Source organism: Capricornis sumatraensis, chromosome 3, assembly GCF_032405125.1.
Source record: "Capricornis sumatraensis isolate serow.1 chromosome 3, serow.2, whole genome shotgun sequence".
In the NCBI taxonomy this organism is placed as follows: domain Eukaryota; kingdom Metazoa; phylum Chordata; class Mammalia; order Artiodactyla; family Bovidae; genus Capricornis; species Capricornis sumatraensis.
In genome coordinates, this window is record NC_091071.1 from 63,831,561 (window position 1) to 63,857,221 (window position 25,661).

Sequence of the window (25,661 nt, forward strand, 5' to 3'; positions counted from 1 at the left end):
CATGTGCAAGGATGCAACCAAAAAATGGCACATGTGCATTGCCACTGGTCAAAAGTTTAAAAGAACTGCTCCTTTTATTTCACTTCTAGATGTCTACTGTGAAGGAAAAAATTCAAACTATAAAAAACACTGCATGCATAAAATATTCAATGCAATGTTATTTTCAGAAAGTTCAAATCTGAGAAAGATTTTATATTTCCTGAAATTGAACGTGTAATTGAGTTGCTTGATTAAATATTTATTACAACATAAAAAATAACAATTATGAAATGCACACAGCAACATGGAAAAGCATAACAGGTGTGTGCAAGGAAGAGAATGCACGAAACAAAATTAATCAATATCCTAAGCATTAAAAAAAACCCTTACCTTTGTAATATAAAACTTTTTTAATCCATCCAAAAATGATGTAAAAATAGAGGAAACCTGAGGTTTAAGCGCATGACCTAATAAGAAAAAAGTTCATATTTTAAATTAATAGCAAATTAATCTGTTTTTCATAACAGCAAGAGGCTACTTTAACTTAGCATCCTAAAAGAAAGTGAACATTTTCATGACTTGAGGTTTTAAAATTTCCCTGTGATATATATACAACATTGATATTGAGATCTACATCTTTTATCTGTGTCATTTCCTTCAAAAGTCACAAAGAACTTTTTGTTTACCAAATTCCTTCTTGGGTTTTTTAAAACTCAAATACTACATGTACTTAATACTACAAATAGTTTATCTTTCAATGGTATAGTTTATACATAGTAAAATCACTTCATTAATTTTTATTTCATTAGGAACACCCAATAGTGGCTAGTGCTACTTTTGTTTTTTTTCAATCATGCAGAAACCATTCAGAACTATAACCAAATATGGAGTCGGTGCCAAGTTTAAGGTTGTTTCCTAATTAATTCTTAATTCATCCAGAATTCTTGCATATAACTAGTAATTGTTTCCTTAATTACACCCAGAGAGCTGAAATTCCCCCCAAAACATAAATGGTGTCTCAGAGTCTGTTAAATGAACATCGTTGCCTCCGGAATGAGCTTAATCGAGTGAAAGTCTTTTACTGTTTTCTCATTGTTTTCAAAGTAGCAACTTCTTAACTCCCGTGACAGTTACATTTAAGAGTCACGCATCTGGCCTTGGCACTATGAGCTCAATTCAGAAAAATTTGGCATACCATTCACATAAAATTTTTATAAAGAATTTTAAAGCCTCTAGTAAATCTTAAATTATTTCCAATTTAAAAGTTTACTTTTTAAAAAAGGCTTTAAGATTCTGGGATTTTGTTTATTTTTAAAGTGTGGATACCTTCTTTTAAAATAAGTGTAAACAACAAACTATCTTTTTTGAAGGAAAAAAGAGGGAGAGGTGGAGAGAGATTTCTGGAGGAAAAGCTATCACTTGCTATCTTTGTTTTCCCATTCATCTAATTTTTTTAAAGTGAGAGTCTGAACCTGTAATACTTATTACATTCTTATATGTTATAATAAGAATTTATATTACATAAAAGACCAAGTAACATAAGTCTTAACCAGAAGCTAAGAATTATATATTAATGCTGTAATTGAACAAAGCAAAAAACAAAAAATGAAGGGCAGATTAGATACAGATCAACCTAGCAATCTTTTTGAGATACTGGATCATAAGAGGTTTGTTTGGGGATTTTTCTTTTATTGTAACCTACCAGAGATATTCTCTAGTATAATCAGCACTTTTAAAAGATACCATTTCTAGCATGTATAAACTTAAATGATATCAACAAAATGTGTCCCAAGTGAAATTTATCCTACTTTAACAACAACTGGAAATAAATATATAAATGTGTGAGCATGTGTATCTCCTCCTCATAAAAGACTTCTGGTCCACATACCTTTACATAATGTATGAAGATTCCAAACATTACTACTCTGGTATAGGATAATCCTTAAGGGTATATGCTCATCTTATCACACTGCAACTTACATGCATAACTTCTATTCGTTAACACTAATATGAATTAGTCCCATATATCTCTAACAATGAATTGACATGATAGCTTTGAAGCATAATTATTATAAAAGTAATACTAACTTTCAAGTGGGCCAAGTATTACTATTAATTAAGAGGATATTATATTATCTTTTACTTAAATTAATTTTGCCTATCAAATTAATTATATCCTAAATATATTCCAGCTATTTTATGTAAATAAATGAACTAGTTGCTAAATTTACTAGCTGGACAGTTTTGATTAGTGAATTTTGTTATTGTTACAGTGTTAGTTAAATAGTTTTAAAGGATTCAATAAATCCCTGTTTCAAAGAAGTGCTCTGAAGCATCAGAAAAAGTCATGGGCTTTGGAGTCAGACAGATTTGGGTTCAATCCTAGCTCTACCACATGTAACTTGTGGACTATACTCAAAATATTTAGCTTTTGAATTGTTTATAAATTGGAAATACAGCTTTGAGGGATGGTTGTGTGCTACGGATAACGTGATTAGTGAAAGTGAAAGTGTTAAGTCACTCAGTCATGTCTAACTCTTTATGACCCCACGGACTATAGCCCACCAGGCTCCTCTGTCCATGGAATTCTCCAGGCAAGAATACTGAAATGGATTGCCATTCCCTTCTCTAGGGATCTTCCTGACTCAAGATTGACCCAGGGATAGAACCAGGGGTCTCCTGCATTGAGGGCTGATTCTTTACCATCTGAGCCACCAGAGAAGTCCTTGATAATGTGCTTGCGTGTGTGTCTGTGTGCAAAAGACACTTCAACCATGTCCGACTCTGTGTGACCCTGTAGACTGCAGCCTGCCAGGCTCCTGTCCATGAGATTCTCCAGGCAAGAATACTGGAGGGGGTTGCCATTTCCTCCTCCAGGGGATCTTCCTAAACCAGGGATGGAACCTGAATCTCTTACGTCTCCTACAATGGCTGGCAGGTTCTTTACCAGCGAGCCACCAGGGAAGCCCCAATAATGTGCTTAGCACTACACTATATGCTAGTCAAGATTTGTTTACCTTCTTTGGCTAATTTGATGATTAAGTCAATCAACATGTAAGTGCCTGTTATGTGATAGATACAGGACACATATAAACGAACAAGAAACAGCTCCTAAATGTGACAAATGTTAGTTCACAGGGAAAATTTGTAGATAATTTCAGGGTACTCGATATGTATCATTTCAATATACTGAAAACATCATTTCAATATATTAAGAGTCATGTCAGGAGAAGGGGTGATAATAAAAATATTAACAATTAATAGTAAGGTTTGTGCTCTGTTAACAACCTCAGATATGCAGATGACACCACTCTTATGGCAGAAAGTGAAGAGGAACTAAGAAGCCTCTTGATGAAAGTGAAAGCAGAGAGTGAAAAAGTTGGCTTAAAGTTCAACATTCAGAAAATGAAGATCATGGCATCTGGTCCCTTCACTTCATGGGAAATAGATGGGGAAACAGTGGAAACAGTGTCAGACTTTATTTTTTGGGGCTCCAGAATCACTGCAGATGGTGATTGCAGCCATGAAATTAAAAGACACTTACTCCTTGGAAGGAAAGTTATGACCAACCTAGATAGCATATTCAAAAGCAGAGACATTACTTTGTCAACAAAGGGCCATCTAGTCAAGGCTATGGTTTTTCCAGTGGTCATGTATGGTTGTGAGAGTTGGACTGTGAAGAAAGCTGAGCGCCAAAGAATTGATGCTTTTGAACTGTGGTGTTGGAAAAGACTCTTGAGAGTCCCTTGGACTGCAAGGAGATCCAACCAGTCCATTCTGAAGGAGATCAACCCTGGGATTTCTTTGGAAGGAATGATGCTAAAGCTGAAACTCCAGTACTTTGGCCACCTCATGTGAAGAGCTGACTCACTGGAAAAGACTCTGATGCTGGGAGGGATTGGAGACAGGAGGAAAATGGGGTGACAGAATATGAGATGGCTGGATGACATCACTGACTCAATGGACATGAGTCTGAGTGAACTCCGGGAGTAGGTGATGGACAGGGAGGCCTAGCGTGCTGCAATTCATGGGGTCGCAAATAGTCAAACACGGCTGAGCGACTGAACTCAACTGAACTGATAGGTCTCAGTTTATAAATAAAATCTGGCCACATAATTAATTTTACTACAGTCAATGTTCAAAACAGTTTACTACAATACTAGCATATAAATGGATAATACAGTCTTATCAATCAGACAGACACATGGTTCTCTTAATACCTAGGTCTCTGAATGCAAGCCAGACACACAGGTGGCTTAGTTTTCATTTAATTATTATATTAAATTTCATCATTTATAGGACACATTTATCTTAAACTTTTATCAGTAGTACAGTTATTCTGAAAGAAATTTACTTAAAGAATTGAAAGTTGTGACTTAGGAAAGGGGATATACATATACCTATGACTGACTCATGCTGCTACATGGCAGAACCAATACAATATTGTAAAGCAATTATCCTCCAATTTATAGAAAAAAGAAAAAAAAAGAAAGCTGTGACTTGTGATTTTAAAACAAACATTTTATATGTTATCAATCTGAATTCCTTAGTTCAATTTCTATATAATTACAATAATCATTCTTCCCTAAATAAAACTTTAAGCTACTCTTTGACCAAACAAAAGCCTGCCTAACAGCCTCTAGTAATTATTATTGAGCAATCATTCTGGGACTATTTTGAGGGTAGTTAAATTCTATACACTTAAATCCCAAACTAAATTTCATAAATAAATAAATTGTATAAATAAACTACATTAGATTAAAAAAATAAATTTTAGCATACAGAAAGACTCAAAAGCAATAAAACTAAAATTGGTGAGATAATAAATTGTGTTAGAAAGTTTAAGACTTCAAGCAAAATAGGAAGAAAGAGAAACATGGTTAATTGTTACTGAATTCTCCACCCAAATATCCCATGGGCACCTTAAACACAACCCACTGTAATGTCTTTCCCCCAAAATCATCATTTCTTCTTCTAGACTATTATTCAATGCATCCAATTAATCAATCAATCAGATATCAGGAGTTGCCCTAAATGCTTCCCTTTATTTAACGTTCCACATCCAGTTGGCAAACTGTTCTTTGGAAAATCTGTTCCTTACTTTCCATCTCCATTGCTACTGCCTTAAACAAGGCTCAGCCCTCAATATTTGCCTCTTTAAACCTTTAAACTCCTCCTCCACGCCTGCACCATTCTAATCCATTCTGCATAATGCTAACAGAATGAGCTTTCTAAGATGTAAAGCTGATTTATTCTATTCCCTCTACAAAGATTTCCCTCTGTGGACAAAAGAAAACCCAAATCTATCCTGCAAAGCCCTGGTCTACCCATTCAGCTTTATCTCCTGTAGCCACGCTCACATTAGCCTCTTTGTGAGTCACACAGAATGATCTGAAGTTCAAACACAGCACTGAGGTTTATGATATCAAATTTTTAGCTGACAAGTGAACAAAAATTTGGTAAGAAAGAAGAGATGGTCTCAGGCAAACTTCTATTCACCTTTTAAGATTTACTTTAAGCATGACTCCTTCAAGAAGATTTTCCCCACTCTCTGCCCCAATGTTATGCAAAATCAAGTAGCATCAACCTACTTCATCTGCACCCCAAGGTATTCAGTGCAGCCTTCTTTCATATCATCTAATACTCCTGCACTAATTCATTTATATAATTATCTGTCCTCATTAGACTGAGAGCTTCCTGAAGACCAGGAGCTATGACATTTATTTTTCCAGCTCCGCACTCAGTCTTCCTTCTGGCACATAACTGGTGTTTCATAAATTTTTGTGGCTTAGTGAGCAGATTTTAAAAGCACCACTTCTTACTCACCAAAGTGAAACTGCTGGTTGTCCATTAGGCGAATAGATGCAGGAGCACATCTCTGTTTTAAAAAGAAAAAAATGTGATACGAAGTTAATATGGTAAAGAACCTAAACAGTTAGAAAATGAAAGTCACCTTTTTGTATTTGAGATCAAGAGCTTAATTCCTAAGGATACATATGGGGAAAAAATCTTAACTTTTTCTATAATTTTATGACAACAAATAAAACATTAAATGCTTCTATAAAACATGTGGAGAGGAGAAATCTATGTATATAGTGCATACATACATATATATGTTGCCAGATCTTTATTTGCAACAACATCTGCTAAATGCTGAGCAAAGACCTGCGGAAACAGCTATACCTAACAGAAGAATTAGGCTTCAGAGTAGATTATTTTAGAACAAAGTAGAAAATTTATAAGACTAAAATCAAGCCTAGAGTATTATGCCATTTATGAACTATAATGTGTCATTAGACTAGTATACTCTGTTAAAATGAGGAAGATGGCGGTGTTTATGCGAGGCAAACTACTTAAAAATTTTAACTGTGATGTCTTCATAGATAACTCTAGGACTTGTTCCTATTCATTTTAAATAGAAAAACTATCAATGTCCAGAATTCTTACAAGGTTACCTGGATGAAAACAGCAACAAAATCTGAAGCATAATATGTATCTAAGATATCTACATCAGTGTTATCTTAATCTAGACACACAGTGAAAGCTGCAGGAAAGAGAAATGACAAAAGGAAATATTCATATAAATTCTGTGATGCTATGTTACCATATAAACACTAACAAGGTTTAAATTAGCTACAGTTTTCCCACAGAATTAAAGTGAGCTTCACTTTAAACTTGATTTTTATATTCTATGCAGCTTTTTAATATGGTTAAACTTCCACCAAGAAGCTGCTTTCAGGGACTTCCCAGGTAGTCCACTGGCTAAGACTCAATGCTCCCAATGCCTGGGGCCTGGGTTCAATCCCTGGTCAGGGAACTAGGTCCTGCATGCCACATCTAAGACCCAGTGCAGACAAACAAATAGATACATGTTTTAAAAAATTATTTAAATGAAGCTGCTCTCAGACCACAGAATTTTGACTGACAGAGTTTTTAAACATTTATCTCCTGAATAACATTTATCAATAAATTTGTATTAACACAATGTTAAAATTTATGAGAATCATTCGAAAGAACAAAATATTTATACATTAACTGTGCTATGACATTTTTGCTATTATGTGCTTTTACCTGAACGAATACTTAATGCTATAAAACCATTCATAATATATATTTTATTTTACCCAACAAAATGGTTAGATTCTTATTTTGGACATTTGTATAATTTATTTGGACTTCCCTGGTGGCTCAGATGGTGAAGAATCCGCCTACCAACGCATGAGACTTCCCCTACAGCTCAAGCAGTAAAGAATTTGCCAGCAATGCAGGAGAAACAGGAGATGCAGGTTTGATCCCTGGGTTGGGAAGATCTCCTGGAGGAGGAAATGGCAACCAACTCCAGTATTCTTGCCTGGAAAATCCAATGGACTGAGGAACCTGGTAATCTACAGTCCATGGGTCGCAAAGAGTTGGACATGATTGAGAATGCACGCACACATAATTTATTTACTCACCCTTGGTAATAAAGGGATAATACAATCTATATTTTTAAAAAGTCACTGCCAAATCTAACGAACAATACCAGGTACTTTTATATACTTAGCAGAACAATAACCTGTTGCCTTACATTTTATAGAATCCTATTGTGTACAAGCCACTTTCATGTCTTTATTTGATATAAGAAACAAGAAATAACCTTGTCAAAGTAGCAGAACTTGTATTACCCCCATTTTACAGATGAGAACACAAGACCCACAGGGATTAAAGACTTGCCTGAGGTTAGATGATTGTAAAAGAGTAAGGCAGAACTAGGACCAAGATATTCTGACTGCTAGATGAATAATATTTCAAATAAACCACACAGCCTCAAAAAATAAAAAATCACGGGTACACACACTTTCACACACAGAGCTTTAAAGTCATATTTGAAACAAAAATTACATGAAAACCCATTTATTTGCTATTTTGTAGTGTTATTAAGAGTATAATATTTATAAAATAAAACTCTACAATCTGAGTACTTTCAAATCTTGGTATAAAGGTATCTTTGCAGTTGAGTTAACGCTTCTAAAAACATTACCAGTTTAACTACTGAAGGAAAATCAATTTTCCTGAAATGTTTTTATTAAAACAGTCACATCAACTTTGAATAAAACATACAAAGCCTGAGAGACAAAATTTCTTTTCTTCATAAAAGAAACAGAATATTATTTAACATACATATTTATATGTTTGGGCTTAAGCACACCAGTAAAATGTAAAAAAGAACTCAGTTTTATTAGAAAAAAAAAAAACTTTTAAATTCCTACCAATGACCTGTTAAGTTCTACCTCTTACTGCCACCCAGATTCTATTCCACCTGTATCTATAGCAGGTATTATTAATGAAAACACCCCACACAGGCACACATATATCAGAAAATGAAAAAAGGATTAATATATTACATTTATAGTAAACTTCTAGTGGAATTCAATCTCAAACAACTAAACTATGATATGTAGGCCTTGATGAAATCTTAGTTTGAAAAGACTAACCACAAAATACATTTTGGGGACAACTGGAATAATTGACTATTGAATTAATACTAGATGGGATTAAGAAATTACTGCTGAATTCATAATAGAGAACAAATTAGTGGTTATCAGCTGGGAGGAGGTGAAACAGAGGTGGAGAAGTGGGAGGCACAAACTACTGGGTAAGATACGTTCAAGGCTGCATTGTACAACATGGGAAATATAGCCAATGCTTTGTAATAGCTATCATGGAAAGTAACCTTTAAAAATTATATAGAAATTAAAAAATTAATAAAAAATACAAGGAAAAAATTACTGCTGATTTTCTTAGACATGACAAAAGAACACCTTTATTTTCAGAAGACATATGCTAAAGTATTTAGAAGCCAAATGTCATAATGCAACTTAATTTCAAATGGTCAGGGAAAAATACACAAGTATATAAAACAGAGCAAAAAGTTAGTAATTTTTGCATATATTAGATGAATATACAAGCGATCACTGCACTACTCTTTCAAAGTTTCTGTATGCTTAAAATTTTCAAATTAAAAAGTTGAAAAAAATAGTACGAAACTTGCTTCAGGGTACTCGCTACATATAGCAACTGTATTCAATTACACTAAACATGATTTTCACTTGACAGCTGAGTCATATACACTAGTCAGTAATCCACTGTTCCTATTCATACTGAAGCAAAGTGAATGGTTACAGACTGCTGCTGCTGCGTCGCTTCAGTCATGTCCGACTCTGTGCGACCCCATAGACGGCAGCCCACCAGGCTCTCCCGTCCCTGGGATTCTCCAGGCAAGAACACTGGAGTGGGCTGCCATTTCCTTCTCCAATGCAGACTAATACTATCCAAAAGAATAAAAAGCTAAAGAAAGCTTTTTGAATATAGATAATAAATACTAAATTCAAGTTTTTTTTAAATTATCAAAATCAAACCAATAGCTTTATTAAATCTCATGTTTTAACAGTGGTAAATTCTTAAAAAGTCAGTAAATAGAGTTTTTCAGTTATTGTCACAAGTAAATTCTCATAAGCAGAGACACTCAGATTAAAACAGCAAGACTACTTTAGATTCTCTGGCAATTGATAATTTGTAAACCACTATTCTAAAACTACAAAGGAAGAAAAGTTTCTTAGAATTTTAAATCAAAACATTTTAAATCATGACATCCTAATTAAATAGGAGTCCCTGTAATCAAAAGAGCAAAACAGTATTACTATTCTGAAAGAACAACATGCAAGTTGAGTTACTATATCTGTAGTTAAGACTGGTTTATGTTTCAGTTGCTATACAACTACTTTGGTAAGTTAAGAAAAACTCAAAATATCTCCTTTAAAGTTAAAGACATCATAAATTCTGAGAATTTGAGCTCTAAGTTCATACTCATGCTGTTCAATTACACTCTGCTAGAATATTCCATAGACAAGGAAAGAAGAAAAGGGGTCCTTGAGTTAAAGTGACCCCTGGTGGTAGGTGATCAGAACTAACCTGAGAGGGAATATTTTCACCAAGTAACTTTAATGATGGGCAGCCCTGGGATTTCTTTGAAAGGAATGATGCTAAAGCTGAAACTCCAGTACTTTGGCCACCTCATGCGAAGAGTTGACTCACTGGAAAAGATTCTGATGCTGGGAGGGACTGGGGGCAGGAGGAGAAGGGGACAACAGAGGGTGAGATGGCTGGATGGCATCACTGACTTGATGGACGTGAGTCTGAGTGAACTCCGGGAGTTGGTGATGGACAGGGAGGCCTGGCGTGCTGCGATTCATGGGGTCGCAAAGAGTCGGACACGACTGAGTGACTGAAATGAACTAAACTGAACTGAATGATACATTCAGGGCATTTAAGGAACACTCAAACAAAAACTGATTACTTTAAGTGGAGTTAATGAAATAACTGATATCGTTTTCATTATGATAAATGCACTCTGACTAAAATCTCTTATGACACCTGTTGTTATTTCGTTCAGTCACTAAGTTGTGTCCAGCTCTTTGTGACCCCATAGACTGCATGATGCAGCATGCCAGGCTTCCCTGTCCTTCACTATCTCCCGGAGTTTGCTCAAACTCATGTCTATGACACCTGATCTGTATTTTATACTTAGTAAATAGTCTAAAAAGATACAGGAAACCCAGTATGGACTAACAAAGAAATATCAATATCTTTGTTGTATCTAAGCAAAGAAGAAATAAATTACCTGACTTCAAAGCATGGGTATAAGACTGATTAAGTCCAGGTGCTGGCAACTTCTTCCCTTTAATGATGCTACAACCAGGAATTTACTTAAATATCTAACTTGAAAAAAAAAAAAAAAAAAACCACTCTCATCTTATTTAACAGAATTCCTGACAACTTAAAAAGCAAACTCTTTCTCAATCTTTGGAGAAGGAAATGGCAACCCACTCCAGTACTTTTGCCTGGAGAATTCCGTGGACTGAGGAGCCTGGTAGGCTACAGTCCATGGGGTCGCGAACAGTCAGACATGACTGAGCGACTACACTTTCTTTCTTCTCAATCTAACCATTTTTTCTGAAAAATAGTCCCTATAAGAAATACATCAAAAGTTTTCTGCAAATTTTGTTTTCAAGGAACTAAGTCATATTTCTTCCTTGTCACAGGGAAAAACAGAACTTGCAGTTCGGATGAGACATTCTGTTAGAAGAGGTATCTCAGTTTAATAGTTACCAATTAAAGATATTCAGTATTAACAAGTTTCATTTGTCTACATGATTTCTTCTAACTTCATAAACTATAAAATAAAGCACTGGTATCTAGGTTAAAAAATGAATCCTTTGAACTGAAAAGGTTTTTTCCTCCAAGGAGTAAATCAAACGTTCAGTATAGGCTCTGAAAGTGAAAGTAAAGTCGCTCAGTCATGTCTGACTCTTTGTGACCCCATGGACTGTAGCCCTCCAGGCTCCTCCGTCCATGGGATTCTCCAGGCAAGAATACGGGAGTGGGTTGCCATTTCCTTCTCCAGGGGATCTTCCCAACCCAGGGACTGAACCCAAGTTCCCTGCATTGCAGGCAGACGCTTTAACCCTTGAGACACCAGGGAAGCCCAGTATAGACTCTAGAATGGCCCAAGTTCCTGAGCCTTAAAACTATTCTGGAGATAGTCTACTAATCCACACTATATCAGAAGTTAATGCTTCAATACCAAACCCCTTGAACACAGCTATAGAAAAATTTAAGCACAGAAAATTTTATCAAATACAGAATATTTTACCTTTGGTGACTATTACAAGACAGGAACTATGTGTGTTTAATTTACATAATATCAACTGTACTGTGTTAGAAATAAAGTTAAAAGCATACTCTCTCAAAGAAAAACTCACAATAAAATAATTAATATTAACTTAAATAATATATTGGGAAGATTCCCTGAAAAAGGAAATGGCAATCCACTCCAGTATTCTTGCCTGAAGAATCCCATGGACAGAGGAACCTGGCGGGCTACAGTCCATGGGTCACAAAGTTGGATATGACTGAACTGACTTCACATGAACATAATCAATACAGTAATTTTTGTAAGTTCAAACAAGGATATATAAAGAAGAGAATTCTCTTAAATAAAAATTCCTAGGTATAAAAGCTTAAAACGTAGACAAAATTATTTCTTCCTCTGACTAATATATCAGAATTGACACCACAGATGAAACCAAACAATATTTTAAGGCTACTAGTAAACTGGTTATTCCTGTCAGAAATGATATACAGGCTTGAGGATAGGAATCTACACTGTAAACAAGAACTCTTTTAACAAGAGAATTATCTCCTGGTTTTAAAGAATGAGACAAATACATAATAGATAGATAGATATTTCTGCAAGATAGATATTTCCTTCCACTTAATTAAGGGAAAGGCCAAAAGTTAATGCCAAACAGTTTCCTCAGTTCAGTTCAGTCGCTCAGTCATGTCCAACTCTTTGTGACCCCATGAACTGTAGCACGCCAGGCCTCCCTGTCCATCACCAACTCCTGGAGTTCACTCAGACTCACGTCCATCGAGTCTGTGATGCCATCCAGCCATCTCATCCTCTGTCGTCCCTTCTCCTCCTGCCCCCAATCCCTCCCAGCATCAGAGTCTTTTCCAGTGAGTCAACTCTTCGCATGAGGTGGCCAAAGTACTGGAGTTTCAGCTTTAGCATAGGACTGGTTGGTTCTCCTTGCAGTCCAAGGGACTCTCAAGAGTCTTTTCCAACACCACAGTTCAAAAGCATCAATTCTTCGGCACTCAGCCTTCTTCACAGTCCAACTCTCACATCAATACATGACCACAGGAAAAACCATAGCCTTGACTAGACGGACCTTAGTCAGCAAAGTAATGTCTGCTTTTGAATATGGAATCTAGGTTGGTCATAACTTTCCTTCCAAGGAGTAAGCGTCTTTTAATTTCATGGCTGCAATCACCATCTGCAGTGATTTTGGAGCCCCCCAAAATAAAGTCTGACACTGTTTGCACTGTTTCCCCATCTATTTCCCATGAAGTGATGGGACTGGATGCCATGATCTTCGTTTTCTGAATGTTGAGCTTTAAGCCAACTTTTTCACTCTCCTCTTTCACTTTCATCAAGAGGCTTTTTAGTTCCTCTTCACTTTCTGCCATAAGGGTGGTGTCATCTGCATATCTGAGGTTATTGATATTTCTCCCGGCAATCCTGATTCCAACTTGTGTTTCTTCCAGTCCAGCGTTTCTCATAATGTACTCTGCATATAAGTTAAATAAGCAGGGTTGCAATATACAGCCTTGAAGCACTCCTTTTCCTATTTGGAACCAGTCTGTTGTTCCATGTCCAGTTCTAACTGTTGTTTCCTGACCTGCATACAGATTTTGTTAACTTTACATTTGCAGTTTAGCAACAGTGTAGTGATTACAGCATGTCTCATAACTATCCTCAAGTTTGATACATTTTGCTGGATCACACAGCAAAGACTCCAGTTAACCAAGCATTTTGCTAGGTTATTCGCTCTGCTTCAGAAGGACAAAAACATGACATCAAAAAAACGATTTAAAATAACAATCTCATTTTCTATATGTAACTATCTTCCAAGAATTATCACTGAATATAAATAAGCTTTAAATGTTTTACAGTGTTAAGTGCTGAACCTAACACCTTTCAATTTATTTGAACACCTACAGCATAAATCAAGTTGAAAACAGAACAATTCAGAATTTAACAGTCTGAAGTGTTAGAAAAGAATGATGCATATCTTACGAAATTACAGTATAAATTCATTATAAAAATACTATCAGTTTAAAATTGTTTAAAATAAAAGTGATGGCAGGTAGAAAATGCCACTCATCCTCAAAAGGAAAAAAAAAAAAAGCTGCCTTTTAATCTGTAATTCTAAAAACCTAGTTCTGATACAGTTTTCGGAGGAATTCGTACTAATCAATGCACATATACACAATGGTTCCTCATAATGAAACGAACTGGTCCTCTCTCAATATCATGAGGTATGCTTAAGTTTTTATTGGCAGGGGATGGGGGGCGAAGACCCCAAACTTTAAAAACTGCTTTTGAACTTGTTTCAACACTCAGTGTTCCCTTCACATCTTGTAAAAAAGATACCTGTCATTTTAAAACAAAACAGAAAAATATTACATGACACTAATACTCTGATTAAAAAACACAACTTTCCCCCCTTGAGAGGCTACTGTAGAAATCTACTCTCTGAGAAAATCGTAAAAGCCACTTACCCATCTACTGAGTAAAGCTGGAGATTCTACTGGACTGCCACTTATGAGGCAGAATCACATTAATCTTACACTAACTCTTACTTTCTAGCTCCTCACAAGACACTGAAGTACTGCAAGAGGGCAATTCCTCCCATGGACAAAGATCAGATGAGCCGACCTTAATAGAATCCTTCTGCTGCCTGTATAAAGTTGCTTAATTCATTTCCTTCAGTAAGAATAGCGATAAAAAATATACACAGAGCCCACTTTGCTATTTGTGAACAATCATGTCCACTCCTTCCCAAAAGAATTTCATCCAAAATACAGTTTCCCATTTCAAATGCAACTTGAGTCTGCAAACAGTGCAAAAATGGAAATGCTATGAAATGACAGTGAGGAATTACAAGCAGCCAAGTCATTATTCAATCAAGAATTTGGCACAATCGTAAACCATGTACCATCTATTTTAATGGATCTTAGTTCTCTTGCTATCAACTGAACTTTCCAATCACAAACTGAACAACGACTAGTGCCAAAAGCTGATAATTTTCTCACTTTTTCTGTGTGAAAACACTGTTACAAGGCAGGACAGCATACAGTACTATTCTTGACACATGCAGTTCGCATACTCTATAAACTAATATAAAATGTGTGTAAACCATAATACATTTACTTATTTCCAGGAAAAGCAGATAGATATCAATGTCCCTCTATATGTGCAGTATAACAAGAGTAAAAATGCAGGTTCCCCAAATAGTGGAATATCTCCAAATCCCATTGACTACTTTCAGCCAATGTTTCATTCATAAGAGCAATATTTGAGAATGAAATATCTAGGCTTTTAATCAGTTTCAAGTAAGGCAAGCTTTCCAGTTACATAGTATTTCTGTCTCTAAAAATTGCTATTACTAATTATACAGAACAAAATTATTAAAACTTTAGAGTGGAAAGAACATTTCAATCAACCATCACCTTTATTTATCCCGAGATAGATATATATACATATATCCAATATAGTTTTCTGTAGTGAATTTAGATTATGGTCATATTGTGACTATCCAAGCAATTTTTTTTTAAGAGCAATTTTTATTGACTTACTCAGTTCAGTTCAGTCACTCAGTCGTGTCCTACTCTTTGCGACCCCAAAAATTGCAGCACGCCAGGTCTCCCTGTCCATCACCATCTCCCGGAGTTCACTCAGACTCACATCCATCGAGTGAGTGATGCCATCCAGCCATCTCATCCTCTGTTGTTCCCTTCTCCTCCTGCCCCCAATCCCTCCCAGCATCAGAGTCTTTTCCAATGAGTCAACTCTTCGCATGAGGTGGCCAAAGTACTAGAGTTTCAGCTTTAGCATCATTTCTTCCAAAGAAATCCCAGGGTTGATTTCCTTCAGAATGGACTGATTAGACCTCCTTGCAGTCCAAGGGACTCTCAAGAGTCTTCTCCAACACCACAGTTCAAAAGCATCAATTCTTCAGTGCTCAGCCTTCTTCACAGTCCAACTCTCACATCCATACATGACCACAGGATAAACCAGAGCCTTGACTAGACTGACCTTAGTCGGCAAAGTAGTGTCTCTGCTTTTGATGAAGAAAAACCTCACCACGTGCCTTTTATTAGCCCAAGTGGCTCTTATCTGTTACTTTCTATCAGGAGCATATTAAATTGTAACAAAAACTGCATCAAATTGCACCAACTATTTATGCTTAATTAACTTCCAATTTTAGTGAAATTAAAAGTTCAGAAATTTGACAAATTTGTACACCATTTCTCATTAATGAAACCTAAGACAGAATTACATTTGAGTATTTGTAATATGGAAAAGCAATAGAGCATTCAAGCATAAAATATATCTACTTGTATTCCAAAGATCATATAAGAACACTTCAAGTTTATTAAATCTGTGTTCTGCAGAGTGGAGACATTGTGAGGGGTGGAGCTGACCAACATAGATGGAGTGTAACCTCATTAAAATCTTTTATTGAAAACACAAACAAATTCGACTAATTTCATAAATTCTATAATTATTTTAAAAAATCTAATTTGGCATTCATAGTTACTTTACCAAAAAAAAATGGAGGCAACAGGCAACAATGGTCAGTTAAAAACGTATCCCTGAAAATCTGAATGAGAAAGACAATATAAACTGTATCTTTAATAATAAAGCTCTTCTTGGAGAGGATATAGTCAAGCTTGACTAAGATGAAAAGTAAATATAAATAAAAGTACTGAACACAAAGATAAACTACAGTACAAAGGAAAAAATTAGAATCAAAAAAATCTCACTAAGGAAGATTTGAAATTAATCAGAAAATATAATCTATTTATGGAAAACATTTTATTTTGATTTTAAATGGTGAATTTATGGTTCTTTTCTTAAAAATAAAGAAAAAAAAAAAACCTCCTAGTTTCCTATTTTTCTAGGTATGAATTCACAAGCAAAAAAACCATAAGGCTCTTTAAGTACTTCTTTTGCTTCTTAATACCTGCTGCTGCTGAGTCACTTCAGTCGTGTCAGACTCTGTGCAACCCCAGAGACAGCAGCCCACCAGGCTCCCCCGTCCCTGGGATTCTCCAGGCAAGAACACTGGAGTGGGTTGCCATTTCCTTCTCCAATGCATGAAAGTGAAAAGTGAAAGTGAAGTCGCTCAGTCATGTCTGACTCCTAGCAACCCCATGGACTGCAGCCTACCAGGCTCCTCTGTCCATGGGATTTTCCAGGCAAGAGTACTGGAGGGGGGTGCCATTGCCTTCTCCATCTTAATACCTGGGGTATCTTAAATTTAAAGATGGCCTTGGCCTTTAAGTGATGGAAGGTTTTAGCAACAAGTTATCACAACATAGAACTTTACTGCTCAGTGCTCAAATATTTATTCTTAAACTTATTTCCACTCCTCTACTCGATAATTTCACTTATAATAAATATTACTGCCATCTCATTATTTTAGTAAACATAGCATAATATTTACATATTTTAGCTCTCTGACCATAACATAATATCCTTGAAGTCTGAATGAATTAGGAGCTCTTATGTAAGCATTTCAACAACATTCACCTCTGCGTTAATATCACCAAAGTAACCCACTACAAGTTCAAGAATGTTCACCCCAAGACCACACACACTTTTAAAACTCTCCCTTCACCTAAGAGTAAGACAACCAACATCAAGCGGCCTATGGCTAAATCTTGATGAGAGAAGAAGAAATCCAATGACAAGCAACAGAAGCTACCTGGGATTATAAAAATTACCCATGTCAACTGTTAGATTAGGTGATCACACAGTTGGACTTTTTAAAGTGGGAAATTCCAAGAATGACTGTCTTAGAAGGCAAGACTGAGTGAATGGAAAAAGAACACTGGCAATGGCAAATATGTGGGGAAATATAACATTCCTTAACTTATTTTACTTCTTTTAAACATTAGTAGTGGTTTGGTTCTCTTGGGATGATAGGAAGGTAAGGCCCAGTACCGTATGAAGTCCACAATGAATATGGAGCACTTGCCAGATACCACCCCTTTTCCTCATCAGATCCTCCCTCCAACCTATGCTGGATACCAGGAAGCTGACCTATATATATCCCTCTCTCTCTCACATGAGAGCTCCCTTGCACTCAAAATTCAAGTGGGTATAGCTGATGGGAAGTATTAAAGAATTCTATGAGTTCAGAGAAAGCAAGAAGAGGCTGGACTTTCTCCCTGCTAGGAAATGTTAAAATAACATTTTTTCACAAATCATTATAGCTCAAACCATTAACCAAATATCTAAAGAAATACAAGAATTTCCAAAATAATACACACAACTAAACACAGAAATAAAATTACTTGGCATCATTTACTCTTTTTAAAACAATATATTCCTTGACAATATATTCCTTTTTTCAAAAAAGGAGAGAGTGGGAATTATTCTTAGCTTATATCTAAATATGTTATATTCCTATATACTATACTATGTTACTTAATTTAAGATACAGCTTAGGTAATATTATAAACAAGTAAGGCCTAGCAGCAGTACATTCTAAGAACTGATGCAGTTTAATTACTTATATTTAATTACTATATTTTGGGGCCATTGATATTCAGCCATTTATTTTAATTTCAATAAATATCTTAATTTAAGAAAAATACAACATTATTTCAATTAATCACAAAATATCTTACCCAAAAATAACCTGAGAAAATATTCAATAAAAGGCAGAATCATTTCAAGCTGTCAACCCAGGTACATACCTTACCTTGGCTTAAAATCAAATAGCATTCTTTACATAAAGAAACAGGTGTATAATTACTGAAAGAAATAGCAACTGAACTGAAAGGAATGATTTTACAACATCACCTTTCCATACAGAACTGGGTAAAAAACCACAAATATAACACAACTAAATATGAAGATTATATGTGACATATCAAAATCAATTATGCAATAGAATTTTTAAAATATAAATGTATATGAGTGGGGTTTTGTTTTTGTTTTTACCTGTTTTGCAATTTCTCTTAAACAGGCTACTCCTTGTTCAAAATTAGGGAAAGCTACTGAGCCATACTTTTGGTATTCAGGAATTGGTCTGATTTTTATTGTAGCTTCTGTTATCACACCAAGAGTTCCTGAAAAAGAAGGGGGAATATCCAATATATCACATGCCAATTTTCTAAATCATATTTAAAATTATTTTATCTATTTATTCTAATAATTTATTCTATTACTCATATTTAAATCTATTTAATCTATTCTATGTGGGGAATAATGGCTACTCAAGTCTTCCTAGAAAAACAACTAAGCAAACTTTATAATTTCTTAAAAGAGGTCTTTGGAATACATTTTTCTTAGTTATGTATAAATATTTTAAAACATTTTAAGGCAACCTTTCTCCAAGAAGGTTAATTTTAAATAGCTTTTAAAGTATAACAACCTGTTAAAATTTTTTTTTTAAATGTTAAAAGTAACAGGTCTGCATACCTCATATGCATTCAAATGAAGGTATATTTTGATATTTGAGCCTATTTTTATTATGACAATTTACTGGGGCAAAAAGAACCTAATTTTCTATGAGAATTTAAGATGTCATTTTCTGTCATTTAAGATAACAGAAGAAATTAGACTATCACATTTTGCCTTTTTTCCCTAAGAATTCATAAAAAGAAAAGACAAACACAGTATTCAGATGTCCTAAGAAGAAACAAACAAAAACCCAAATATTTCAGAGACAAAAGAGTTATCAGTTATCATAAATAGCTAGCACAAGAGGACCATTAATGAAACAGATGTCCTTTTCTCTATCACACAGAGGAGTGGAAGACAAATCAGAGAGGAAAAAAACAAGTTAAATGGAACTATATGACTTAAACATCTATGCTAAAATATTTGAAGAACCATGGTTGAAAATAATATATTCAAAAAGCTAAGCTTTTCAAATCAGTGCTTTCTAATGTACAAATGATGTAAATTATTCCTAATAATATTAAGTAAATTCTCTGAGAATCATGAAACAAACAAAAGGGAAATGTGAAATTGTAGAACTTAATTATAACACTAGAAATGTTAAAAATATCACAAAAAACAATGATTCCAATAAATTTATAATATACCTAAAATATCAATACATAATACAAGATTAAAAACTACTATGAATCCACAAAAAGTAAACTATATTATACCACATTATGCTTGTCACACATACAAATGATTTCCTACTCAGACAGCAAATACAAACTTATTTTGATTTGTAAATCACAACAGCTCTGCAAGATTGGCCTGTTTAATACCTGAATTAAAAATAGATATGATCTCACTTTTATGTGGAATCTAATAAAAATAAACAATAAACATACAGCAAACTTATAGAAAAAGACATCAGATTTATGGTTATCGAGAGCAGGGGAAGGAAGAATTGAAGTGGTCAAAAGCTACAAAGTTCCAGTTATAAGATAAATAAGTATCAGGGATGTAATGTACAACATAAGGACCACAGCTAACACTGCTGGAAAGTTGTTAAGAAAGTAGATCCTCAGAGTTATTACCAGGACAAGTTTTTTTTTCCCCTTTTCTTTTTATTGTATCTATATGAGATGATGGATGTTAACTAAACCTACTATGGTAATCATTTCACAATACATGTAAATCAAACCATCATGCTGCACACTTTAAACTCATACAGTGACACATGTCAATTATTGTTCAGTAAAACCAGGGGGAACAGCGGGAAGAATCTCTCCTAAGCTCAGAAAAAAATCTCAAACACTAACCCTAGGAACTATCCCTTCTAAGGGATACATTTTAAATGGGTAAATTTTGTAAAATTTAAACGGGTAAAGTGTGTAAATTCTATCTCAATAAAACAAAGGAAACTTCAGAGTTACCTTTTTAATCAAGGAGCTATGTACATATAATTTCTTACTCAAAAAGTTTACACACACACATATAAAACATTAGCAAACTTTCTTTAAAATTCTAATTTCACATCAAAATTCTAAGGTATTAGGTAAGGAGTGACCATGCCCTAAATTTCTGTACAGCCGTATTGCCTCGTATGTATAGTAGGTACTCTAAAGCAGTAAAACCCACTGTAACACTAAGTAAGGTTAAAAAATAAAAATTAGTAAAATGAGACTTTGCACTGTTGCAAGATTAATGAAATGACCAAGGCACGTCTGTGCAACTATTGAGCTATGAGTTCTGCAGCAGGAGGTGGGGATTGACCGGGTCCCCACTTTAAAAGGAAACTCCATCCAAATCCCAAATGCACTCTGACTCAGGACAGTTCTTCCACACAGATCTATATTCAAATTAATCCAATCACAAAAGTTTATATATAAATTTACTTCATCAAAAGGCTCATTTCAGTTAGGCTTATTGATTATTTTATTGAGCTTTATTATTTATTGATTCTTTTGCTCTGGGAATTTTATGTCAGTGGAGTGATATAAAACTACTTAAGATTATCTATCTCTTGATTATTTGCACATTATACTAATATTTTATACCCACTTTATATAATTATAAACAACTCCATAGCAAAGTGACATCATAGATGTCATTCACTTTTCTTTTTCAATAAAAATATGCTATTGTAAATTTTAAGAATTTCCTGTTTTACTGTTTCAAATATAATGTTCTTAAGAAAACTGAAAGCTTCAACTACTATCTAATAAAAATGCAAGTATTTGCTTGAAGTAAATAAAATCTTTCATAATTTGAAAATATACCTTCAGATGACTTTAGGACTGAGAAAAATGGTAGTCATTTGATTCTGAATCTACTCCTCCCCACCCTCAACATGAAAATCAATAAGGAAAACAAAGAAAACCACATAGGACAGACACTTTAGGATTAAAAGGAGACAAAATATACTATGACCTTCAAATTATTCATAAGTATAGATAAAAAGTAAAAATTCCAACAGACCTTTTACAATCTTCCAGCTGCTACAAGTAGAAAGTAAGTAAGGGGTGAGGAGTGCTAGCTGAGGAGGGTTAGAAGACTCAAGAAAGACTCCTTAAGAAAGACTCTTTAAGACTCCTTGAGAAAGAATAAGAGCAGCAGAGGACTTAAAGGAGGCAGACACAAAATCAACCCCAGAAAGAAAAAGTGCAACAATAAACCCGAAATACTATATATATCTTGGTAATCTAATCCATAACCCTGGCTCTCCATAACCCTGGAGGGGTTTGAAGATGGAACCAGAACTGATACTCTTGGAGAAGTAGGGGAAGTATTTTCAAAGAAGCATCAACCTAGAGTAGTGTAGTACTCCTTGGAGACAAGGTAGTGAAGGGAAAGACTAAAATTAGGAGAAAAATTAAAGATCTGAAAGAAATAAAAAACACAAGGTATATCATGGCTTCCCCCACCAAAAACACCACCATTCATGAAGCAAACAGTACAAAAGAGAGTATAAGTGACAGGACAGAACACTCTCAAACTAGGAACCCTTTCCAAGCAGTACACAGGAACAAAAAAAAAAGGAAACCAAATCCAAATAAAACTACTACAAAAGGTCAGAAAATGCAAATAAAAACTTTTCCACTGATGAAAAGCACCCCCCCCCACCCCACCCGACAAAACAAACAATGATCCTGGAGAAAACCATAACACAACTTTTCAAATTCAATTCAATATTGTCAAGCAAGCATTTGAGGATATGAAAAAAAAAAACTTGAATTAGAAATATTAACACTAAAAACATGAATGGACAGAAAACAAGAAGAAATGAAATAAAAGATGACCAAACTCAGGGAAGAAACAGAACAACAACAAAAATGAAGACTTGGTTACAAGGAGGAGAAACAATAGATTCAAATGAAAACTTAACAGAGGGCATTGAAGAAAAGCAAGAAAATAATCAAGTGAATGCAAATGATATTAAGAAGTTGAGGGAAAAAGTTTGAGAAATCATGGCTGAAATGCCAAACAAGCAAATAAAGTCAGACAAACATATAATTGGTATCCCTGCAAAAGAAAAATCAAAACAGTGCAGGGAAGGGGGAAACGTGCTCCAAAATCCTACTACTCAACACTACAGTCCCCAAAAAACCCTTACAGAAATAAAAGAAGACCAGCATATACACACAGAAAGGGTCCCCTGGATACCAGAGCAAAAGTAAAATAAACTTTAATGGGAAAAAAAAAAAAAACCATTCTCAGTGCCTCCAGGCAAAAAGGCAAGAGAACTGGCATCAGATTCCTCAAAACAGAGCAGAAAACCAAAGCAGCCCTGGTATAGTATTTAAACAAGGAAAGAATGCGTGACCCATGAAAGTCACTCAAGCTGTCATGCAAGTATCAAGGCCATACAAAATAGTTCAGAACGTTCCAGAACTCATAGGATATACAAATGTGCCTTTCCTGAGGAAATCTACTAAAAGATGAGCTTTATTTAACAAAAGATGAAGTAAAGTGACACAGAAGGACCGACAGAAAGCATTTCATCCATTTCATTTTAGAGCAAAGACTAAAACAAGGGTGAGCAATGAGTTAAAAAAATAAAAATGTGCTTTTAAGCCATTTTTCAAATAAAAGAGCAAGTCATTATAAATTACTAGTAAATTCCATATATAGGAAAAGAATAAAAAACATTTCAAATGCTTTATTATATTTTTAATTATATTGATCAATTATATAATATATAAAATGGGAGGAAGCTGCTTATCCAAAAAATCATTATGAAAAATTCATAACACAAAACAAGACAAAAACATTAACCTTAACTTGGTTAGTCCCATGTGGAACTTAGTAGGATGGGGGGAAATAGTATAATAATTATAATAGTAATGCATTCAAGGTTGTCATCAAATGACTTCCCTCACGGCTCAGACTGTAGGAATCTGCCTGCAATGTAGGAGACCGGTTTTGATTCCTGGGTTGGGAAGATCTGGAGAAGGGAATGACAATCCAATCCAGAATTCCTGCTTGGAGAGTTCCATGGACAGAGGAGCCTGGCAGGCCACAGTCCATGGGGTCGCAAAGAGTCGGATACAACTGAGCAACTAACACAAACATAATGCTTTCAAGGCTGTCATCAAAGGATTTAACTACAGCAAAAGAAAATGCTTTCTAAAGCTCAAGGAAAAGTGTATGATTCAAATTTAAGGCAGGAGGTTATTAGATAGTTCAAAATAGCAGAAAAAACAGTATTGTTAAAGAATATGATTTCACAGAAGTTTACCTTCTCAATCAAGCTGTCTCCTGGCCTAGAGTAAGATGACTCTATATTCACATATATACAGAAATGGTGACCAGGAACCACAAATATACTTACAAAGATCACTGATGCAAAAATAATGAACAGCCACAATAGTAATAAATTTAACATTTTCTGAGTACTTACTATCTGCTTATAAACTGTGTGGCATAATCTCATCTGACCCTCCCAAAAGGCTTATGAATACTTTTATTATCCCATAGAGCTGAGGACACTGGGCATAGAGAATCACCTAATTTACAGAGTCACAGAAATATAAGAGGTAAAACCAGGACTAAAATCCAAGTCTGAAAGATTTCACAGTTCATGCTCTTAAATCAGTATGGCATTCTGCATGGATCTTTATAATAAAATCTCATTTAAATACAGTAATGTACCCTAGTACATATGCTTTTTAAAAAGTAAGCAAAGATATACAATTTATTATAGTAAGTTTGCTCTCCTTAAATTCATACAATAATTTACTATTGAGGTACGAGGCAGCCCAGTGTTTTAGATAAAGTTCAAACTATTTTAAAAGGGATAAAAGACCAGATTATCTCTTCAGCCACCCTGTAATCCCTACCACTCCATCCCAATCTACAGGCCACTTCACCCTACAATTAAATCTTACAGGTTCCATTTTCTCACTTGTAAATCTACTCACATGCAGTTCTCTCTGCAGGCCAATTCCCTCCCCACCTATTCCTGCAACTGTCTAGAATTATTTCCTCCTTATCACCCTTGAAGGACCATTTTAAGCATGACCCCTCAAAGGAAATCTGCCTAAGCATGCACCTACATGACCTCTGTCTGTATTTCTCTTCTGTTTATGTCTATCATAGAATTTATCTTATTCTATTAATAATGGTCAATTATTACTTGTATCCTTGAGTGTTCCAGCACAGTACCTAGCAATCAGAATTTTTTAAATGCTAATTAATGGGAGAAAAACATGTCTGATGTGGTTACTTGCAAAGATAATTTATAGGGTTGACTCCAACTATCTATATACCAACAGTAAAACTAATAATTATCAGTTTTAATACCTATTATTCAATTTGATATTCAATGGGAGAAAGTTATATTTTTCTCAGTTAACTCTTAGATGATACCTTAATATGAGAAGTCCCAAGATTATACTTTTAGAGAACTCTGTTATTTTAAAGGAATTTAACATTTTGTTTTTCTCATCAAAACTGCAGTTCTGTTTTTCTATCAAACAGTACAGTGACCTATTTGCTAGAAAAAGAGTAAGAGAGTAAACTGGTGAAATACCTTGACAAAAGTTTGTCACTAATTATCATGAAAAATATCTAGGCTATTACCACTGGTCATCATAACTTAATAGGTGATTTCAGTACATTACTAAGACACATAATTTGTAATTTTTTCCTTGATGTTACCATCAAAAGTTAGAATTATGCCCTAAAAACCCTTATTATAAGTGCTCTTTTATCCATGAATATAGCTATATGTTTTGAAAATCTTTTTGACAACTTGTACTACCTTCTGACATTACTAATGAGTTCCTCTGGTAATGTAGAAACACTTTATTTCTCTAAACTTAAAGGATAACTATCCCCCTCTACCATCCTAAGAACTGAAGAATATGCCTAGCTTCACCTTATCCATAAAATTCACAGTGCCTACGTAACAGTTTGCAAACCTGAAGGAAGGTTAGTTTTTGGTTCTTTTTCTGATAGATACAGAAATTAACTGTTTTGCATAAAATGAAAAACTATATTCTAACCTACCTAGTATTAAGTAACCAAGCAAAGGACATGACTTAAGCAAAAAAAAATAAAAGACCAAGAAGTTTGAAAAGATGCGAATTTTAAATTCCACTTCTTAAAATAC

At 34.7% G+C, this 25,661-nt stretch overlaps 1 protein-coding gene across 1 annotated transcript in view; it reads right to left on the reverse strand.

Annotated features, from left to right (window-relative positions):
- Positions 1-25,661, reverse strand: part of AGPS (alkylglycerone phosphate synthase) — a 133,780-nt gene that overhangs the window by 41,371 nt on the left and 66,748 nt on the right. Inside the window, exons 11-13 of the mRNA XM_068967169.1 lie at positions 18,602-18,729; positions 5,806-5,857; positions 370-446 (exon numbers count right to left, since the gene is read on the reverse strand). Coding sequence (XP_068823270.1) covers positions 370-446; positions 5,806-5,857; positions 18,602-18,729 — 257 coding nt within the window. The remainder of the gene's footprint in view (positions 1-369; positions 447-5,805; positions 5,858-18,601; positions 18,730-25,661) is intronic.